The 22,409-nt window shown below is 42.0% G+C and overlaps 1 protein-coding gene across 3 annotated transcripts in view; it reads right to left on the bottom strand.

Annotated features, from left to right (window-relative positions):
• Positions 1 to 21,435, bottom strand: part of TFDP2 (transcription factor Dp-2) — a 56,920-nt gene extending 35,485 nt beyond the window's left edge. For 2 of the 3 annotated variants that reach the window (XM_068200844.1, XM_068200846.1), the window contains exons 1-3: positions 21,165 to 21,435; positions 9,945 to 10,038; positions 4,165 to 4,231 (exon numbers count right to left, since the gene is read on the bottom strand). In XM_068200844.1, coding sequence (XP_068056945.1) covers positions 4,165 to 4,231; positions 9,945 to 9,986 — 109 coding nt within the window. In that variant the 5' untranslated portion in view covers positions 9,987 to 10,038; positions 21,165 to 21,435. The remainder of the gene's footprint in view (positions 1 to 4,164; positions 4,232 to 9,944; positions 10,039 to 21,164) is intronic. The other variant, XM_068200843.1, reaches the window with a different exon arrangement.
• Positions 21,436 to 22,409: the final 974 nt, after the last annotated feature.

The following is a 22,409-nucleotide window of genomic DNA, read 5'->3' as shown; positions in this document are numbered from 1 at the left end:
ACCCGGGATTTAACCGGCCTGTTCCACCCGGGATTTAACCGGCCTGTTCCACCCGGGATTTAACCGGCCTGTTCCACCCGCCAGGCCCACTCTGGCGGGCAAACTCAAGGGGCTGATGACGACTCATCGACCACTAACGTGAGCTTTCAAGCACACCTGACTGCAAATGTTGATTTTATCGCAGGGTTTCGCACGAAGGCAACCCCAGCCGATCAGGGAGCTCGGGACTCGCTAAGGCGGCACGGAGCCCTGAAAGCTCACACATCCCCGCGCCTGCCCAGGCGGCAGGGGCTGGCTCTGCGGGGCAGGGGGAACACAGACACGCCCTCTGCTCGGAATCTCTGGGAAAGCGGTGCCACTTTCCATTCTTCTCAGAGATGCGAACAGGCTTACAAAACTTCAAGCATGTAACTCAGTGACTGGGAGTGTCTCCCAAACAAAAAGTTTTCAATCCTCACGGTTACACCTGCAACTTTTTATCATGAACTCGACAGTAAGCCTGGTTGAATTCATCACAGCTTGCAACAATTACCCCCAACCAAAGGCAGAGCTGCCACTATCTAACTCATTCAAAAACCTCATTACACCTACCTAAGGGCCAACTTGAACTATTCCATTGAATCGTTTTGACAGAATGGACCAACTCCACCAAGACATTTTGCAACTTAAACCAGGATCTGCCTGAATGATGGATGCAGTTCCTTAGCTCCTATCAGTTAACCTTGCTGGACATCAAAGTTCTGTTGACACCCAGGAGCAATCTTGTTAGCATGGATCCTCCCAGGATCATTTCCCAAAAGGCACAATCCATGATGGAAAACTAGGAGAATACCTGACACACATACAGAACTATCCCCAAGGCTACAAATAGCCATCTGTGTTCTCCAAAACTTGAGAGGAAGCATCTCTTTTCCATTCAGTATCCCAAGAATATTAATTTACTAAACAATGAGAACCAGAGCCATTTTTTTTTCTGTCTGGGAATATTAAAATGCAGGTCTCCTACAGGAATAATTTCAGTCATTAGTAATTTCAGGTAAGGAAATGAAGCATGGCCAGCACAGCCCAGCCTGTCACAGCTGAACAATTTTGACTGCAACAATAAGAATCTACTGTGTCACAGACCATGTGAAAAGGACTTTCAGAAAGAAGATATCGGGACTGTGCTGCATGGGCTATGAAAATATTTTACCCAATGGTGGTCCTCGCACAAGCAATCCCTGGCATTAGGTGAGTACCACAGCCATCAGTCAAAAGCCATCTGCATGTGGCATTCCCTCTCAGATCCAAGGAGTGCTCATTTCAAGCAGAAGAAAGCTCCAAATGGAGGGGCTTTTAGCCAAAAGAGCCTGTTACCTATGAGATAAAGGCAGCACATGTAGGGAAGTGAACTGTCATTGAACTAGAACTGTTCACTAAACAAAGTGAACAACATTTGAGTTAATGTTTGGCTGAGCACTATGAAATTTCTTCTAGGCACATGTAGGAAAAATGTCTGGTTTCCTTCATAATTAGGCAGCAAGTATTTTTATGAGGATTACAAATTTTGATGTACATGCTTTGATTTTGCAATCATCACATTTAGAACATCAAATTCCTTAGTCAATTTGCATTGCATTTAGATACACTGGGTATTAAAAATGTTTTTTTTTGCCCTATACATCATCTACATGAGGAATAAAAACATAAATACTGAAAGTATTCTAAAAAGCCTGAATGAGAAAAAGCTGCAGCAGCAAGATGACAATATTCACTAACAAACCCAGGAAATAAGTCAGAATAAGAAAACTGAACCCCCAAATAAACCAAACAACCTGTCAATCTAGTTAGAAACATTATTTAAAAATCAGCAAAAGTGACACAGCAGTACTCTAACACTTACAGATCAGATTGCAATACCTAAGCTGTCTGTGAGCATTAACTTCTTCTGTAGCAAAACAGACCAGGAAAACACCCAGAGGCTGTGCATGGGCCCTAAAGGTAAAGGACACTAAAAGTAATGGTGGGAAAGACAACTGGTAAATGGAGCCTGATCAAACAAACACTGCAATGGCAGCATCACAGTTACTCCCCAGGATGGTTTAGGGGAAAAACTAGCCAGGAAAGGAGATTTTGAAAACTGAGCCTGTGAATGGAAGAAAAGCAGAGAAATCCATTTTGAAGTGCAAGGGTCATGTGATCAGCTACTTTGACTGGCCATTTTTAGTGAGACAAAGGCAGAAAGGTTCCCCAACACAACCTGGTGGTAAGGCTGAGGAAGGAGACTGCAGGATCTGTGTGAGCACAGGAACAGCAACACCTGCCCTGGTGTAGCATCTTCAGAGAGCCAGGCTGCTGTTACCAGGCAAAGGGACAGGGCCATGGCTCACCCAGAGCAGAACAGCATTTTTCAAAATTAGACCCAGTAAACCTAGAATTTCACAACAGATTTCATAGTAAAATAAAAGATGAGGGCTCACTAATAAAAAGGAAGACATTTTGCAAGGAATTTTCTATGTGCTCAAGTTTCAGCATGGGAATCTGAAGTGTTCCACTAATGCAATACTGTTTGTGCTAGAGGCAAATAACAAACACACACCACAATTATCTTTCTGGAAAGTACAGAAAAATGCAACTGTTTTTTAAGCAAAAATTTCTAGGCCCTTAAATCTGATGCTTTCAAGAAGGTCTTCATTAGAGCAAATGGCCTCTCTCCTTTGTTTTTGAACATATCATATATCCATCATGCCTCAGTCTAGGCATTTTGTCTATGAAGGCACATTATAATAGGCCCAGATATGTAGGAATAAATTGCCTTTATTTTTATTATAGCAAATTATTTAATTCAAATAATGTATATTAAAAAAAAAACCAACAAAGAAACCAAACTGCCTTCACTAGGAAGATCACAAAGCCCTGTTAAGAGACAGTGGATCTGAATGCCTGTTTGGAGTTTTTGCCCCCTCCATAATTTCCACAGTTAGAGTGGACATGCCAAAAGGAGTAAAGGATATTTTAAACTGAAAGTAAGAGACAGATTAGATACTGGCTTTATCTGCACAAGTTTCCCCAGCTTTTATGGAATATTTGATGTTCTAAGAAGAGTAATCCATTGTGAACAAGATGTTTTATTTCAATAGAGATGGCAACAATTTCTAATTATACCTCAAAGTTAAAAAACATTAGATGATAACATTTTATAAAATATATAAAAATTGAGATAATAATGCATCCATCATCCCAGAAGCAAAATCTGATAAAGAGTGGGATATTCCTAACAGTAATGACCCATACTTTATACAGTTATTCAGTTATTTTCTGGACAAATCATTTGCTTATTTCAGAAATTATTTGAAAATGTTGTACTTAAGTCTATTTCCCTAGCATCACAACACACTAATCACAAAACAATGAAGCACAATGTGCAATAAATAATTCTCAGCCTCCACCAGTTTGTCACATTCTGCAAAGTTTAGAAAATTAGGAATATACTGTAGTTCCAGCCATTTTCTGTTTAGCTGTCTCGTTTTTTCAGTCTCTTAGGTTTGATGGCATCAGCCAAAAATCAACCTTCCTGCTACTACATGCACTGGATTATTTCAGTGGATAACAGCAAACCAGTATTTACTTAGAAAGGTTGATTGAAATGTTTCCTGGACTGCAAATCCTTGAGTTTTCTAATATAGATAAGGGGGTTATTTTACTGGAATACCATAGCTGTTGTGACTGATCATAAATGGGTTTTGAGTCAAAAGTGATTATTCTAGAAGTGCTAAGATAAAACAGGACAGGACAAAACATAATTATTATTGTAAATTATGCAGAACATTTTAGAAAGAAGTATGACATCATGCTTAGCCTTCTCTGTCATTTTGACTACAACAGAAACAGGGAACTTTAAGGGTGGACTAGAAATCAGGAAATTCAGCATATTATTTACCATCAAGGAATGAAAAAAGGGCTTATGTTACCTTCTTATTATTTTTATTACACCTTCTTCTTCCCTCTGAAATTCTGAAGGCCTTCCCATCTTTGCTGCTGACACTTACATGCTGGTATTAAACAACTACTGGTGGGGATGTATGAAATATATTTTGAACATTTAAATTCTGAGTATCCCAAATGTGAATCAATCATGTGCAGTGAAATAAGTCTTAATGTATGTATGGAATAGAATTTTCTTACCTTTTGTTGGACTCTGGTTCTGATCTATAAATCCTTTCAAGTCTCCATTTGTGGAAGTCACACCAACCTGAACAAAACATTTTTGAAGTCTTAAAATATGATAAAACTTTCTATATTTTCTAATATGCAACTAACAATATTATGAAAGCATCCTTCTGCATTATGAAACATCACAATCCAGACAGCAGTGTCTAACAAGAGCACGCGTCTCAAGGCAAGGTATTCAGGACATTTGGAAACTCTACTTCTAACAAAGTTGTTACCTGAAAAACACCCTGAATTTTCTGACTGTGTACTACCTATGACCCAAGCAGCCCATTCTGGCTGTTATGGTGTAAGGCACTGTCCCCTTCAAGTCAAAGGGAGCAGCTGCCACCAATAACACAGCAGAAATCTGCCCATGTCCAATTGCCTCAGTACTAAGCTGCACAGTCCAGAGGTGTGAGATGTGACTATCGATGCATTCTAAATACATTCCCTAGTCTCCAGAGGTACCCTCAGTAAATCAGTGTAAGTTACTGGAGACATGGAAAACTTAAATCTTATACAGAATAGTGCAACTTAGACTTTGGCATGCACACAAAAGCATAGGGAATGTGTAGTTTGTACAGAAAAATACAAGATCACAGCTCCTGGATGAGGAAGGGAAGAGATGGGAGGTCCCTCATATCCTAGCCTCTTTTTAAAATATTACAAAATTTGAGTACTTCCGTAAATCATTGGGACAAAGGGTTCCACTATCCAAAATAAAAGAAGGCAATCATATGATGAAGGATCAAACATTTTGCTTTATTTTACAACTGTATGTAGCAATAATGGAACCCATGCTAGGGCCACTTGAAGAATTTTAATACACTCCAGTTGGAGCATCATTTCATTTTAGGTAAATTAAACTTAACTAAAATAAACTACACAAGACAAAAGAATACATACTATAAACATTCTCTCTCATCTCAATTCTGATTAGAGACCTTGTATTCAGCAAATAATTTTTGTAGGGGAAAATCTGCATACAGCATTGTGACAGACTCTTGAAAATACTTCTACTAAGATTTTTTCCCCATCAGGAGGCACGTAAGAAGTGTTTCTGCACTGCTCTGATTGTAAAACACTGCCCAAATGAGCTCCACTATGTGCTCCTATAAACAAGCCCCTCGAGATGCTCAGTACAGCCCTCAGCTTATCTCAGGCATTGTCCCCATCGGGCTGGCTCTTTCCTGCCCTTCCTGGCACACCCAGCTAGATCCTCCTACACCGGCAGGCGCTTGGGCTGTTGCGGTGTCCCCAGAGGCTGTGTCCAAGGAAGAGGCTGTCCCATTTTCCCTCCCACTCCCGGGCTGTCTCCCAGCAGGTGGCACCGGTACAGCAGCGATGCGCCAGGGCTGGGGAGGGCACCAGCAGGAACGCCCGGGTTGGAGTAGGGCAAAGGGACGAAGACACAAAACCAAACCAAAAGGTCTCCTTAGCACGGTTTGGAAGCAGATCCCCACAGAAAAGAGCAGCACTGCAGGATCTCTTGTGCATAGGCACAAGGAACACTCGTGCGGCAAGAGGCCACCGTGGCTCCTGACACTGAGGATGAGCTCTTGAGGAGATTTTAACCAGAGGCTGGCACAGCTGGGAACTGCACAGGGCACAGCACTGCAAGGCCCAGCCAAGGCAAGAGGCTGCACAGCTGCCTCACCCCTCTGCTGCCTTCCCACGAACAACAGTGCCAGCTTCTCCCAGGACCCCGGCCTGCCTCTGCAGCAACTAGAACAACACAAATGGGAGAAATTTTACATTCAGGGAAAGAACAGGGGTCCACAGGCATAGATGTTAGATTACAGGCCTCAAGTCATTCCAAGAGAAGGGATTACAAGGAACATCTTCAAAGACAGCACTGAAATTTGTTCACAATTGAACATTCAGCTCTAGATCTACAACTGTACATTTTCCTATTAATTCAGATCAGTGTTTTAATCGAACAATGAAGATGATGTACCTGTACAGTGTCAGAATGAAAATTCTAACTTCTACATTTAATTCTCTGAAAGATTTAGAAGGAAATGCAACAAAGTACTTGAGAGGGTTTTTTGTGCGTATGTTGTACTTCAGTGATCCAAATGACACAAAATTACAGAACTTCTGTTTGCACAGAAATATGTTGTTTTCATTACAATGATCCTAGTGGCAGATTTATAAAGAGCAGCACTTTTCTCAATTTTACAATCCTTGTATCTAAGTTTGGAAGAGCTTCAAAACAAACTTGAATTTCATGAGAAATGAAGTGAGAAATGTGGCAGATCTAAAGGAATTTGTTTCTCCTGCAGAAGAATGATCCTAAGTCCTCAGAAGAAGCCATGTGTGACATAGCATTACAATACTGCTGCACAGTAAGACCTTTAAAGGATTCCATTTCAGTGTTCAAGAGATCCCAGGCCACGCTGTTACCTGAGACAGACCATGCACTGCTTTTGGGAATCTTGTACTGTAACAACTCCTAAGCTTAAACCAGTAAACAATCCAATGCTTAACTGGTATCATTTGTTACTTTCTGTACTGCTCCTGTGATATTTCTACTTTATAACACTGGCCCAGAATGTCTGGATTACTGGGCATGGCAGGAGCTAGACTCGCTTCTGTTCATCTGCAGCACAAGGAATCCAGCCACGGTGGAAGATGAAGAAAGGACTTGGCAGGCCTTTACATACTCCTAAATATCTTAGAGGTTTGTTTGCCTTTCCTGTTAGGTGACTAAGTTTCCAAACAGGGTGAGGGGAAAGAAAGAGTCACAGCCAGAGTCTTGGATGGGGCCAACTGCCATAAGCAGCTCTTGTAGCTTGCCTTGCAGCCCAGCCCTCTGTACTGCTTGGCTGGGCAAGTCTCTGTGACCACCCTCAGCAGTTAAACTTTCTTCCACGCTGACATGTGAAAGAATATCACAGCCATTTAACTAACCTTATCTTCGGCAAGACAGCCACCCTCTGAATAGCATTGACAAATAACTTCACAATCAAAACTAAAAGTCTTATTCAAAAAACTTGCTGAAGTGATATCACTCATTTGTTTGAGTAAATGAAACTAAAAATAAATTTACCATGAGTATTTGCTCTTTTTTTTCCTCCACTAGTTAATACTGTTTTGGTGTCTTTTTACCTGAAGGACTGATGGGAAAGGAGATACAAAACAGGCAAGAAAAAAAACACATTTTCTCATCTAAGTAAAGAATGAAATAACCCAGTTGAACAGAGTGACTTGAATTACATCTGGGTACAATGTATATGGTAAGCACATAAACATCTCTTTTCCAAGAGAACCTGTAACTTTTATTCAACATTTTATTATTCATAGCTTCTTTGGTCAGATGAGTTTTCTAAGGAAGGTCAAATTACCCACAAACAATATTCCACAAACAGATACCAGAAAGGGTCCTGCATTTAAAGAAAAGGAGCAGTGAGCCCAGCCTGGATAATTTTCCCACCACACACTCAGAGTTAGGAAGGAAAAACAGCAATGGGGAAGGTTTTTCATCTTGCACACACACATTCAATCTACAGGAACATTCTGGCACGTGCCTGAAGCACAAGCTGCCTTGGACAGAAGGTTGTTCAACACAGCTTCTTGCAAGGTGGAGAGCTATTCCAGCCCCAGCTCACTGCACGGGGCTGTGATGCAGCAGGAGCACAGACATGCCCAGCTGAGGGGCAGTGACTGCAGAATGCAGAGGTGGCAGCTTCCTGCTGTGCACATTTGACAGAAGATACGTGCCCTTCAAGAGTTTCCTGGAAGATGCCCAAATTCCAGTACTTTAAAATTTCCTTTCCTTGATGCTTCAACATAAAGGAGAATGATGGAAGTACTCTCACAAGGAAGCTCTCTCCCTCAACTCACTCTGCAGATCACTAAACCATTTCTGACACTGTAACAAATACTAACCTTACATTTGGAACAGGTTTTGAGCTGCAGAAATCTCCAGGCATATACAGAATCTAAACCCTGCAACTCTGCAAATTCAGAAGCATTGTGGCCTTCTAACAGCACCAGGAAACACCAGGGCTGACACTGTTCTGAGTAACCAGAGCAATTCTGAGTAACCAAGGCTGGATAAACTCTAAGAAGTGCTACCAATGACACGAAGCATATGACCACTACATAAACAGGTAAACATGGAAACTGAGTCCTACATTCACCTGCACCACAGTAGGTGTTTTTTTTTTTTTTAATAAACCCATAAATATTAGGTATCTGACTAGGTTTGCATAATTTTGACATGCAAAATTTCAAAGCATGCATACCAATAACATATTTCTTCTCTAAAGTAACCACAGCATTGTGCTGAAGTAAACAACATAATTTTATTTCTATATTCAGAACAAGAGTAGGTTACCCAGAGTGAATGTCACGTCTGTCCTCAGAGATTTTCAAAACCCAAAGCCCTGATGGAGCCCTGAACAAAGCACCAAGCAACTGGGCTCCAGTGTCAAAGAGCTTTACACAAAACACCAGAGTACATGGCCTCCTGAAATCCCTTCCAACCCGTGCCACTCTATGACTAATACACAGCACTCCATGGATTTTATTGGGATTGGTATTTATCCTTTGAATGCATCAAATAAATGGTCAAAGCCACAAATGACCTGGATTTGTGCAGCTGTCCCACATACATCAGTAGAATTACTCATTTGTACTAGAGTTGAATATGACCTATGAAATAATAAGAAAAGGGCTTTGAATATACACATCAGTTTACTTAATGTCTTGGTAAGCTTGAAACAAAAAGTGAGCTATAAGACACCTCAAAGCCTGGAACTACACACCAAATGAAGCTATGAATAAAGCCAACAGAAATTTCCAATACTTGAGAATTAATTTAACCAAACTACATAATTGGCACCAATCTAACCCAACCCAACAAGCACAAAAGCTTTTGCAGTTACTGAACAGAGCACAGTCCTAGGACACCTGCACTTTCACTGTGGGGCACTTCTTTGGTGGTGTTGGTTCCTAAACCCACTCAGATTTAACTAGAATGCAGGATGCCCTGTCAAAGGCAGTCAACAGGCAAATTGCCCAGGGCCCAAAGTCATACTCAATTCACTGATCACCAGGATTAATCAGAACTGTTCTCTATACAAGCTGTGTACCTCAGGAAGCACAGCTAATTAGGCAGAAAGTTAAGGTCAGGATGTTAAGACATTTCATAAGCTTCCTCAGAACTCAGGATACAGGAATCAAATATAGAGCCTTGAGACACCGCTACAGGCTGGGTAATGAGCAAGCAAAGGAATGAGAAGGCCTTCAGCCTTCTAGAAACCAAGAGTGTACCAACAGTAGCCAAATAATATGCAGTCTTTCTATTTTTTTCTTGAGATCTGAGACTCAGACTCAGTAGAGGATTTTACAGACATGCAAAGGTGAGAAGATTCAACAAAATATGCAGCTTTCACACAAGTTTGAAGAAATGTTAGAGAAATCAAAGAATCACAAAATATCTCAAGTTGGAAGGGACCTGAATGGAGCAATATGAAAACAGCATAAAACATTGCCTCAGTTATCAATCTGACCCACAGCTGAGTAAATTCCACATGCTTAAAGAGATTTTAACCAGGATAAATTTATCAAAATACTGTATAAGATGATGGGGTATGTATTTGTGGAATACAAAAATCAGATAAGATTTTTGAATTTGAAGGTCTTTTTGATTGATTTCTTATATTTGTCCACACGATTCTGAAAGCCAGCAGTGACTGGCAGAATGCCAATATGAAAAGTAATACATGTTGAAGAGTTATACTTACATTTTTTGCCGTCATGTCAGACAGTATTGCTTTATATTTCATAAAGCCATAAGATATCCCTTTTCATCTTCACAGAATCTTTAACATGAACATCCTGTAAGACAGTTGATGAAATATCTTAGTTGAAATTCAAGCTTCTGATAAACTATCACCACAATAGTCAGGTTCTGCAGAGATACTAAAAATGTTCATTGCTTGGAACAGGCAGAGATTAAATCCTATATATAAAGGCCTGACTTACATAAAGGCCTGACTACATTAATGTGCTAGCAAACCATGTTATATCATTACTAAACTTTTGTAATTAAAACCATGCAATTTTTTCATGTAATGTAGATTGGCTTTAAAAATGGAAGTGAATTACTTCTCTCAACTGTCTCTTTAGCCAACAACAGAGAAGGCTTTTAATGAAAAGCATATATACAGAAAACATTCAGAATTTTTAGGAAACATGCAAGGAAAAAAAATAATTCACCTCTAACTCATCTTTTAAATAGTTTCATGATTTTTTATTAAACCTATGTAGTTAGAATTATAATATTAGAATTCCAGGAAAAGAAAAAAATTTGGTATACCAAAAAGTAGTTTAAAGTGACTTATTTTTTTAAATGAAAGCTTCCAGAAGCCTTACAGAAAACAGAAGAAAAGTTACAAATCAATGCTGTCAGCACAAACCATTTTAAAGGTAGAATTAACTTGACAAAGCATTTAGGTACCTTGAAAAGTACTTTATAAGTATTATTTGCAGTTTAAAAATGGACTACAAAAGACATTTGAATTGCATTTGGAGGAATAAGAGAGAGAGAAGTTTTTCAAAGTTTACACACTTTGAAGCATGGAATCAATTCAGTAAAATTAGGAAGATACCTAAACTACTAATCAAAGACGACTCATGACCATTTACAGCAGAACTCACCAGCTACAAAAGCAGGGTGCAATTCATGCCATTTCCTCTGTATTTTAACCTATGTCAAGTTTGAGAATGTGCCAGGAGTTTTTCAGTAGTGTGTGCACTAATGAGGAACTCTACCATCACATCCCATCACTGCTTTAGTAGTTTTGGATAACCCAGAAGAATTTTAAATTCTAGGCTGTTTCTGCACATTTCTAGGTTTATTCAGACATCATATCAATTAAACTGTTAGTGGAAAACCATTTCATTCAACTTAGAGGTGTCCTCCACTTCCTGTTGACTGAGTTGTACTTATCTTCCTTGGTGCCTCCCTTTATTGCAGCCATAATTAAGCAGTTACTCCAGCATGTGAACGCCACACAATTCTATTAAGACATCCTCTTGTGAAAACTTGTACATTTTAGTTTCACCACAGAACATCCGAAAAAATAATACAAATTTTTCTCTGGCTTCAGAGAAGATACTACTAAGAGGTATCTATTCCCACCCTGGGGAAAGAAGCTACTGGATCTGGTAGTAATCCTGAAACCTGAAGCCATAAAGCTACAGAGGTCATGGCAAGGAGCAAATACTGAATCCTTGCAATGCATCTGAAAATTATGATCTCTGGTGCCTGTTCTTTTTCGAAATTTCTGACCCTTGTAGATGAACTCTCCAAATCCAACATCTGGAGCTCTGGCCAAAATTCACATTGCAGTCTGGCCTCCCTCTCTTTCTTTAAGAGGCTTTACAAGTAACTTACTCAAATAAAATGTAGTTAAGAACATAATTGCCAAGCGTTTTAACTCCTTTACAGATAAGCAAACTAGGTTCATCTTTGACAAGTTACTTGCTGTCAAGCTTAATGATCCAGAAGGTATTGTCCATAAAGTGTTACAGTCCTTTGCCTTACAACGCTCTTCAGCCAGTAAGAACAGTTGGGATTCTTCCAGCTTTATGAACACATTTTATCAAGCCCAAGAAGCCAGACTTTGTGACCCCACCATCTGCCATGACCTCTTGTCAGGTTCAGACAAAAGAACCGACACAGATGGCCTCAAAATGGAGATTTTCTTCATTCCCAGTTGCTGCATGTACTTGCACCACACAGACAGAAAAACATAAAACTCAACCTTTTTTCTTCTTTAGCTGGTTTCTACTGAAACGAAGCTACATAAAGACAGAGCCCAGAACACATGAGACTCAAAGATCGCTTTTTCCTGAACTACATTTGTCCCTTCATAAGCTGAGCCTTGGTTTATAATCCACTCACATAAATATGCCTTTTGGTCATATATTGTAGAGTACAAGGAGCCAATCAAACTGTCTGACTTTGTAAACACTGAGTTTAGCTTCTTTTAGAACATATTTTCAAATCACTTATGCTATTGATATTAAAAAGCCAGTTTGAGCATTAAATTCACAAAACCCTGATAATCAAGCTCTAGTTCCAGCACAACAGTACAGAAGTTTTATCTGTACCCATTCCAACTACAAGTTAAAAGCCAGATCTATTCTGAAGTTTTGGTGATTCTGAAGCTGAATCGCAGTGCAACAAACAGTGCAAAACAGAAAGCAGTTATCTGCAGAATAACATTGCAGTCCTTCTTATGTTTATTTTCTATCTATTGTCCAAAGTCTTATTTTTAAATTACCCCTGTAAGACAATATAACAGTCTGTTCTCTGCTTTACAAAACTTACCCTGGTTTTTCTTCTAAAATTTTATCAGACCTTCACACCCTCACCTAGACCAGCACCATGCAAAGATCCTCTTCAGTGCAAGAGTCCAGTTCCCAACAGAAAGTGCCATTCATGTAATATTACATCAGTACTAAACACCTACAAATGAAGACAACTAGTGGACAATCACCTAAATTGTTATGATGAAAAGTCTATACAGAACACATGAAAGGTAAAAAAAGAGATATTTTAGTATACTATAATGATTTATATCACCACTAAGGAGTGTTTTTCCTCATTTACCTGATAAACAGTATTGCAAACTGAAAATTATTCCAGGTAATTGGGTCAGCTAAGAGGAAAGTGTGATGAGTTTCAAGAAAAAGAAACCTGTATAACACCAGCCTTTCCACAAGAAAGTAATTTATACTCTTCATATCCCACTCCATAGTACTAACTTTCAACTATTACAGGACTGATTTCAGAAGACAGCAGTAACAAAAAGACTCCTTATTAATCAGTACAGGCTCAGTTTTAAACCACTGATTTATGCAAAGCATCTACATGGCTTAGACCACCTGTTACACATATGCTGCCTCAGTGTGTCTCAAGTTTTCAGATCAGTAAAATTTCAGAATTATTAAGTACTTAAGTACTTATCAGAAACCCTCCCAGGAAGTGCTCCTCCAGCTTGTTCCTAAAATATGTTTCAATATCTAACTCATTAAAAAAAAAATTAAAAGAAAACAAGACACAAATGCCATATAACTTCCAGCTTGTCACTCAGTGAAGCTCTTCAAAAAAGCCAGCCAAGGTATTAATTCAACAAGTCACATACACAGCATGGGAAATAAGTCACCACCTTCAGCTGTCACACAGTAATTTTTATTTTGAAAATAACATTAGAAAATAGCTCTAAGGAAGCCTTTGAAAGGAACTCCCAGCATGACACGTATGATAAAGGTCTGGCAGGTATCACAACTTATTTTTCCAGCCTTTACTGTGAGCAACTGTATGCCTTAAAAAAAGTTCTAGTAGGCAGACAGACAAGGTGATTAGAGAGACTGAACAAATCAAGTCTATGTGACTTGACCACTGAACGATAGCACAAATTTTTAACAAAATAAAATAACTTGAGAAGAGTATTCAGTTTAAAAGTGTCATTGTTTAATCACCTTCACTTGACTTAAAGGCTGCAGCCTGTGAATCCAAAGCACAGTTCTCCCAACTATACAACACAAAAAGGAAATGAGGATTACTGCTTTAAACCTAGATCCAAATGAAAGATAAAACTACCTGAACCTAAATTGAAAGTGAAGATCTCATAGTGTAGTTAAGATGGAGCAAAATGCCAATGTATCATCAGAAAAAATTAACTGACACCTCCTGGCAACAGCAGTGATTATGACTCAAGTTTACACAGCACAAAGAACCTGGAAAAACAGAGGAGGCATTCGTGCAAGTTCAGTGAGCACAAACTGTAGCACTTCAGCTCCATGACAGAGAACCACCAACCTGTGTGGTTTGCTGAAAGCAAATGTCCCCTCAAGGACTTAATGTAGCAAATACTGAGGCAACAAATGGATTGGATCCCATTCACTACTCTTGGAGCGGATCCCAAATGTTACATCCCAATTACTCTCACTATTTGTTGTATTTACTCACTGTTGTACCTATTATTTACTAATAATGTACATATTATATGACTGTACATGTAAACATGAATAGAAAAAGCACTGTTTGATGGAGGCTACTGAATATCCTGAATCCCAGTCATGAAGACAGGTCTGAGTGAGAAGAACACCTAACACAGGAAGAAAATCCAAACCTGGATTCAAACGCTCTCCTAGCTGAAAGTGCTCAAAGTCTCCATTCATTTAACTGCACTGCTTTAAGTTCTGCTGCTTGCCCAGTCCTGACAGTGCTGAGTCCTCAGTTCCAGCAACCTGGACCTGGATGCTCCTTCCCTCAAGGGACTCAGTTTCTTAGGCATGTTCCTAGACATGCTCAATGCCAGCACCAGCAGTAAACTACACGTCTAAGAACAGGGGCAGCACTCATGGCCTCTTTCAAAATCAGTGGGGTGAAGCATGTCTCTCTCTTATTGTCCAAATAAGGAGAACTTTACATTAAACATGTGGAATAATTCCCAAGCAACTGAACCCTTGAAGGCTCTTCTATTCCCCAAACCAGCTTACTGTCATGCAAGATAGAGTACATAGGGCCTGACATCAGCACAGTGGTTAACGTTCATGCAGCACTAAAGCCCGGTCTGAAATGTCTTTTTGAGATTTATAGACAACTTTTATTACTACAAAGATAAATTTGGAATTAACAGAAATTTAACTGCAGGGTTTTTTTAAGTAGACAATCAATTCTATAAGCTCATCTTTTGTTCTCTCACTGGGTTTCTAGCCCATAGCTGACTACTACACAGGCACAACATTAGGAGTCTGCTGCTTCAGTAGTAAGAAGCAGGTACAACTTCCTTTCAGAGTAAACAGCACACTGTATTTTCACAAACACATTTTTGCCTGAAGAAATTTCATTTTCACAAAGGACTGACATTTGAAAAAAATTTAGTGATCTATGTGATGACTGTAAAATACCTTGGTAAGATGGTCTGCCAAGAATACACTGGCTCCTCTTTCAACCAGGCCCAGCTGAAAACAGCATCTTTTTGTCCACTGAGACTTCACACCAGCTTCTTCCTAACATCAGCCCATGCACTGTATGATATATCAGAGAATGCTCTACATCTTAATCTGGTTTTGTAAGTTTTGAGATTTAAAAATTTCCAGAATTATCAGCGTATTGACAAATACATGGAAATGTTTAACCACACTGTTGAGATACACTTTTGGCTACAATTTACAGCTGGAAGGATCTTAACATCCAATGAACTGAAGATAATTTTACATTTGCATTTAATTAAAGATCACCAAGTTATATCGCAACAAAAAACTTAATTATGAAGATTTGGTAGCTATTTCTTCCATTTTCCTTATAGTTTGCTAGAAGCTTTGCTCTAGTTTAATGCCATTATTTAACCCTACTCTTGCATGGGTTGAAGATTATGACAGTATTCACCTAGGGGTAAAGGTTACAAAAATTTCATACTTCTTTAATTATAAACTGGTACAAAAGCAAAAGAGGATTTTTCTGGTGATGAACAAGCTCATGAATACTGATTACAGCACACAACATTACCTGAAGGGCACAGTTCCATGAAATATATTACACTGCTCTGAGATCCCACCCCTGCTAAGATTGCTACAAGGGATCTTCCACTTTTACCCACTTCTTCCACTTTTCACCCCTTCCCAATGCAGCACACTCTCACCAGCTCCCATTCCTACCAGAGCCCCTCAGTGAGCCAGTTCAGTTCTAATATTGTCAGAATTCCAACACTGGGGCTGACAGGGGGTAAAAGAAAGTTCTCCACATGCTGTGACCCCTGACAGCTGCAAGGGCCACCTCGTCCAGTGCACAGGACAGGACCAACCCTCAGCCTCACCACTGACTCACCAGCTCTGTCTGGTGTTCAGAGCCATGCCATGATTCCACTTCTGAAAAAAAAGGACTCATGATCCCTCAAAATTTACTTATGGATTGAAATGTGACAAAAGGATGGATATGGTTTGTTCATATGAAGACTACCATATGCTTTTGAAGAATTCACTGGGGTGTGTGCATGCTTCAAAAATCCATTAAGAAGGGGGATATTTTTGTCTCCAGATCACAGCTTCCTCAATTTCTTATACAGCAAGAAGCAGGATTAAGAATTTGCTTTTGACAGAGAGCAGAAGTCTGCTGTTATACCAAATCAATGCACAGCTTGAAATTTTATCAGTTGTATGTATGAAGTTATTGATCTAAAAAATGTTTGAATGCATTTGCAATTGTAAGTTGAATTTTAAATAAACTAAAGTTTACAATAACCCAACTGCACCTTTAAGAGAACAGAAATATATTTCCCACGTTCCTCAAATCTCAAGGTCAAGTTCATAACAAAAGGAAGTTACCTAACTCCTTCCTTCCAAGAAATGGAGAGCCCATGCACACACAGGTTTCTTATTTCACTCTGAGGACATAAGCTCACTTTCACTTGCAGTTTCTAATCTCATCCATAATTACTGGTCATGTTACCACCATATATTCTTGGATGACCATTACAGTTCACAAGTGACTTTTAGTATGTCAATGCATTGGCATTCACAAGCCTTAATGAGCAGCTACTGATATATCTGCTTTAATTCCCACAAATAGCTGCTACCAAGTTGAAGAATTCCTCTGTACAACTAAAAGTTCACAGCCTTAAAGACAGTGGGTACCTGTTGCAACCTGCTAATTTCTTTTTGACCTTTTTTTTTTTCCTGAAATTTGCAATAAGAAAACAGTAAATGAAAATGGTCCCCTATTCACACAGAACACATTTATGTACACCATCCATGGGTAAATGGATTGTGAATTCCTATCAAATTAACCTTCCCATATACCCAGCCAGATGTTATAGTCACCCAAGAGAGGTCAGTGAGGGACTCCATTGAACAAAAGTACTAAAGAGGTTGCAAGCCACAACTGAATCATTTGCTATTCCCACCCAAACCAACACAAATCTGGCACAGCAGGAACCTGATGGAACAGGAGAAACCTGCCTTGCCAAACAGAGGAGCACACTCTAAGTGCCACAGGAAAAAATAAATGGAGCTGCAAGACCTGAATTACATTCACAAATGGATTTTGGTCTATAGGTGGTAACAAAAATTCCATGGCTTGGACATGGTTTGCTCCATTCACTGTTAGCAAAGTGAGGAAGAAGCAGAGTCTCAGCTACCATCACTGCTTTCTCTGACCATTGCTTGTGTAAAACCTGGCGGTCAGGGCACATCCACTGACTGAAATAACACAAAAGCAGTCAAAACAACATCACCTTTATAAAGTGGATGATTTCTACAGGTCATGTTAACTAACAGCAGGTTAAGAAGTTTTGTGAAAAACCTGGCTGTTCACGTCAGTCAAATATCCTACAGACTGTAAACCAGGAAGATCCCAGTGCTGTGACAATTCTGGATAATGCCTTCAAAGATACCTCCAAACAAACCCCATTTGTGCTTAAATTATTTGGGAAGTTACCAAAAATCAAGTTGTCTTCTCTTTTAAACATTACCAAGTCAGAAAGAATGAAACTGCCAACACCTGAATTGCTGCAGTTCACAACCAAGCACACTAACAAAACCAAACACCCATTGTTTCCCAGCTTGGTCCCAGGCTCCATAGTGACAGCCAATACTGGATGTGAGCTGGCTAAAGCATTATTTTTCACCAAGTAAGTACCAAAAAAATCTAGAAGTTACTTCAGGTTTCAGTAAAGACAAATATCCTCAGAAATGGCTTCACATTAGGCAGTGGATTTTGCAAACCATGTTCTGAAATGCAAAGAGTTTCTTCAGCAGTACTAAGTGAATAGCTGGACTTCAAATTATTTTCAAATGTCATCTTTTTCCATTTAATTACTGTTCTGTGTTTCACCAGAAGTATGATATTCTACAAAGCTGTGCTCTTGTTACAGTTCCATTATAATGGTCTTGCAAACTGAACTATTGTAGGCCTGCAGTTTGACTTGCTTAGATTGATTTTTATGTGATAAATACTGAAAAGCATAAAAGTAAATTTGAACAGTCTGTAAAGCCCTTTATTGTAAACTATCACTGCACACAGGACACCAGACCAAGGAGCAAAGGAGTTCCTTTAATGAAACTACAAAAGTAAGATCACTTACTACTGCCTCAGATCCTTGCAGAAGAGTCATAGTCTACAAATCAAATAATGGGGGAAAAAAGAATTAATTTCATTCAAATACTGGATGTTACAAAACATACATGAATAATCCAAGTTGTTAGAAAACTCTCACTCCCTACCACACGTGCACCTTTTACAATATTTCTTTGCATATCCCTGGTTTCTCATATCCCAGCACAGGCATTTGTGTCCTCAGCTTCACCATGGTATCACTATTACCACACCAAGACACTGGGATTGTTTTTCACCTAATACCTAAAGTTTTGTGACAAACCCATCTGATTCCAGTGGTTTCTTGGCTTTATGCACAAAAAAATCTGCAGGTGTATTTCCTTGCAGCAGAACAGACAGCTGATTTTCCTTATTTTAAGATTCACTGTTGGTTCATTAAGAGTCACGTATGGTGAATGTAATTGGAAAGGTAGTGGAGAAAGTATTATACCATTACACTCAAAAAATGAAAAAGCAAACTTTTTAAGAAATTATGCCTTATTAGAGACAGCCCTAAGAACATTATTTTAAGGTAGCACACCAGAAGAAATGCAATTTTAAGAACTGAACTAGACTGGCTATGACTAGAACTCATTCTGCTCCACATTAGGATGCAGAAATTCACATATTTCTCTCTACATAGGATGGGCTGCTTCCCCCCCATACCATGCAAGTCACTACTCTATATTGCATTTAGAGATTCCCATTCAGCTTCCAAAGGCACAGTGACAAGGTCTGCACCTCTAAACCAAGTAACATCATACACCCTTGAAGAGGATGTAATGCTGGAATTTTGGTCCCTGTTTCTGCACTAAACCTTTCACAATTTTAGCCAAAGCTACTGAAAGACCTTCACAGGGAGGGTACTCACGACTGCTCAGGAAGTGTGTCCAGATGCACCAGAGGTACAGGGCTGTCCAACATAGACAAGAGTAGGCAGAGATAAGGAATTCTCTTGTACTACTGACATCCCCTGCAGAACAGCACCGCTGCTGCCCAGCTGGGTTGTGTGGCCTGTGCCTTTCACACGGGAGAGTTGCTGCCAAGGTGCTGTTCTGAAAACTGTACCTTCCCACTTTGTAAAGGCCACCAGTCAGAACCCTCTGCAGCAATTAAGAGCATTCCTCTCACTGGTGTGTTTTCTGTAAAATTAATTCTGTTAAGGGAGTACAAGTCAAATGGTTTCCTTTTGCTTTGCTGCAGTAGTGATTTTTGTTCAAAGAGGAAGTGGTTAAAAGAAAGCCAAATAATTTGACAGTAATATAAGATCACTCTTAAATTTACCCATGAGACAATCTTATTAATATTTAATAATTTTCTTTTTTTCCCCCTAGTATAGAAGTAAATAATTTGACCTGTTACTCTGTCCTCTTCTAGAGGCACTAGACTCACTTCACAGTAAGAAACTTTCCAAAGAAAAGTTGACTTTTTTTTCCTCTTGACCACCTCTCCTGCCCAGTCTTTTCGATAAAGCAAATTTCTCCTTAGACCTCCACGGTTTTTTCAAAGCGCTATATTTAACACCCTACACGTTAGTTTGAACAGAAGTTCCTGAAATTCAATACTTCACTACGTAAAAAACACCGGTGAGTATACACAGCACTGGCATAAATATGGGCTGTGAAACACAGTTCTGCATTTGGCCTGTCAGACTGGTCCTCTCAGTCTTTGCCACACTTATAAAGATCCTTTCTTGTGTATTTTTTGTGTATGTATAATCAAAAGAACTGAAGTAAATTTGGAAAGGGTAAAGGAATAGAGAAAATTTATTAATTTCTTTTTTAACAGCATCCATTTTACCAGCATAACATTATTTTTGAATCAAAGATTGTATCAAGTTGCAATTTGCTACAGCACCACACAACCTCCAACATTTTATTATCTTTTGTCAACATAATTAAGCTACATCAGTGAGAGTAGTTGAAAAAAAAGTCACTGTGAGCCATATAAATGAAGAGTCAAAAAAATAATTGAACTGCTTTCAGAATTATGAAAACTGACCAAGAAATAATTTGTAAAAAATGTTTACCCAGCATACTATAGCATATCAATTATAACTATTCATTCTCTCTGTCAAATCAAGAATTGACAAAGAAAATGAAACCCAAAGTCCTTTCTCCAGAGGAGAACAGCGCAAGCTGTGATACACAGCTCGGCATCCTCCCTTTACTCAATGAGAGAGCACGCTCTCATTTGCGGTTTTCTTCCACATTTCAAGGAAGTTTGCTTATTCCGTATTTTCCTCCTATTGTTTGTATTCTCAGCTCCAACAGACGGTGTTTACACTGGGTGCACCTCTGCCGCTGAGCCCTTCGCAGCTGGAAGCCCGGGCAGGCCTGTAACTCCCAAGAAGAGGCAGGCAGGGAAGTTTTGTTGTTGTTGTTGTGCCGGACTGACCCTCTCCCGATAAGACCCGCGGGTGAGAACCGCCCCGACAAGAAGTTCAGGCACCACTGAGCAGGGCCGGAGCTCGGCCGGTGCCTTCCCGCTCCGGGGCCGGGGCCGGGGCCGGGGCCGGGCCGCCGCTCGCTCCGCAGCCCGCACAGCCCCGGCGCGGCCCGGCCCCGCCGCGCCAGCGCTCCCCACAATGGAGGAGGCGCCCCGGCTGTCACCGCCGCCCGGGCCCGCCCGCAGGTGTCGGGCCCCGGCTCCCACCCTCCCGGGGCGCCCGCCCGGCGTGAGGCACCGGGGGGGACGAGGTGGGGCGAGACCGCGCTGCCCGGCGGCACCGGGGAGGGGGCGGCAGCGCCGGCGGGACCGCGCTGTCCGGGGCACAGGGGGCGGCGGCCGCTGATCGCTGAAGAAAGGGGCTGACCTTCCCCCCCACAGCCCCCCACACCCGCTCCCCGCTCACCCGCAGGCCCGGCCAGGGACGAAAGGTAAGGCGGGCGGCAGCGCGGGCTGGGCCCAGACAGCGACGCTGAGACGACGAGACGGCGACGGTCCCTTGGCAGCCGCCGCGGCAGGGAGCGATCCAGTCGCGCCGACGACGCCTCTCGGCCGGGCCGGCGCCGCGCACTCGCCGCTGGCGAGGAGGCCCCGGAGCCGGGACCCCCCGGCGGCCCCCGGTGCGTGGCGGCAGCAGCGCCCGCAGCGCCCCCGGCCCGGCCCGGCCCGGCCCCGCCGCCCCCCCGCGCCCGCCCCGCGCCGAGCGCTACCCGGTCCTGCTCCCCCGCACAAGCTTGGCGGCGTCTGCCGGCCGGGAGCGCCCATTGGCTGCCGCGCCGCGTGACGTCAGGCGCCCTCCCCGCGCCATTGGCCCGGGCCCGTGTGTGTACACACACCGCCCGCCAATCCGCGGGGCCGGGGCCGGGGGGGCGGGGCGGAAGGGCGTGGCCGGCCGCGGCCGCCCGGGACCCGCGGCCGCCGCCTCTCCCCCGCGGCGCGCGCCGGCCGCGGTCCGGCCGCGGGTTCGATCCCCGCCGCCGCTGCAGGCGGCCGCACCTGTGCAGCGGCGCCCAGGTGCTGCGGGCGGTACGAAGTGTGTAAATACACAAATACGTGAATATATATTGGCCTGTATTTACACACAGCGCACGGCGCCGCGCTGGCTGCGGCCGCCGGCCGTGCCGCTTATCTGCGAGGAGCGGGCGGGGCTGCGTCCCGGGATGCAAAGTTCAGCCCCGCCGCGGGCGCTGCAGGAACGTCCGGCCCCGGCGCGGGAGCCGGCGGCAGAACGAGGCCAGGGCCGCCTGTGCCCCGTGCCGGGGCCCAGCTCCGCGTTCCCCAGCGAACAAAGGCTCCCGGGCCGACAAAGCGGCGGCGGGGCCGGGGAGCAGCGACCGCGCCCTCGCACCTCCGCCCTGCGAGAGCCGGGACCCGCCCCGCAGCCGCAAAAGGCCAGGCCCAGCTCGGCGCCTTGGAAAAGCCTCAAGTGCTTGATTTCAGCATTTCCTTAACGCTGTAAAAAACTGTTTCAACGAAGCAGGGTTACATATTGTTACAGAGACCATATAAATAGAAAGCACTCCTGGGAGCAAAAAAAATAAATTCTGTACTAGTTCCATTCGACGCAACGATGCAACCTCTGCTAAGTCTTGAGAACTCGAGTGCGGCCAGGCACACATCCAAGGCGTGCAGTTTCCCATTTTGCATATTT

Source organism: Anomalospiza imberbis, chromosome 10, assembly GCF_031753505.1.
Source record: "Anomalospiza imberbis isolate Cuckoo-Finch-1a 21T00152 chromosome 10, ASM3175350v1, whole genome shotgun sequence".
Lineage (NCBI taxonomy): Eukaryota > Metazoa > Chordata > Aves > Passeriformes > Viduidae > Anomalospiza > Anomalospiza imberbis.
Note: the sequence above shows the minus strand (reverse complement) of the source record. Positions and strands in the feature narration are given on the sequence as shown.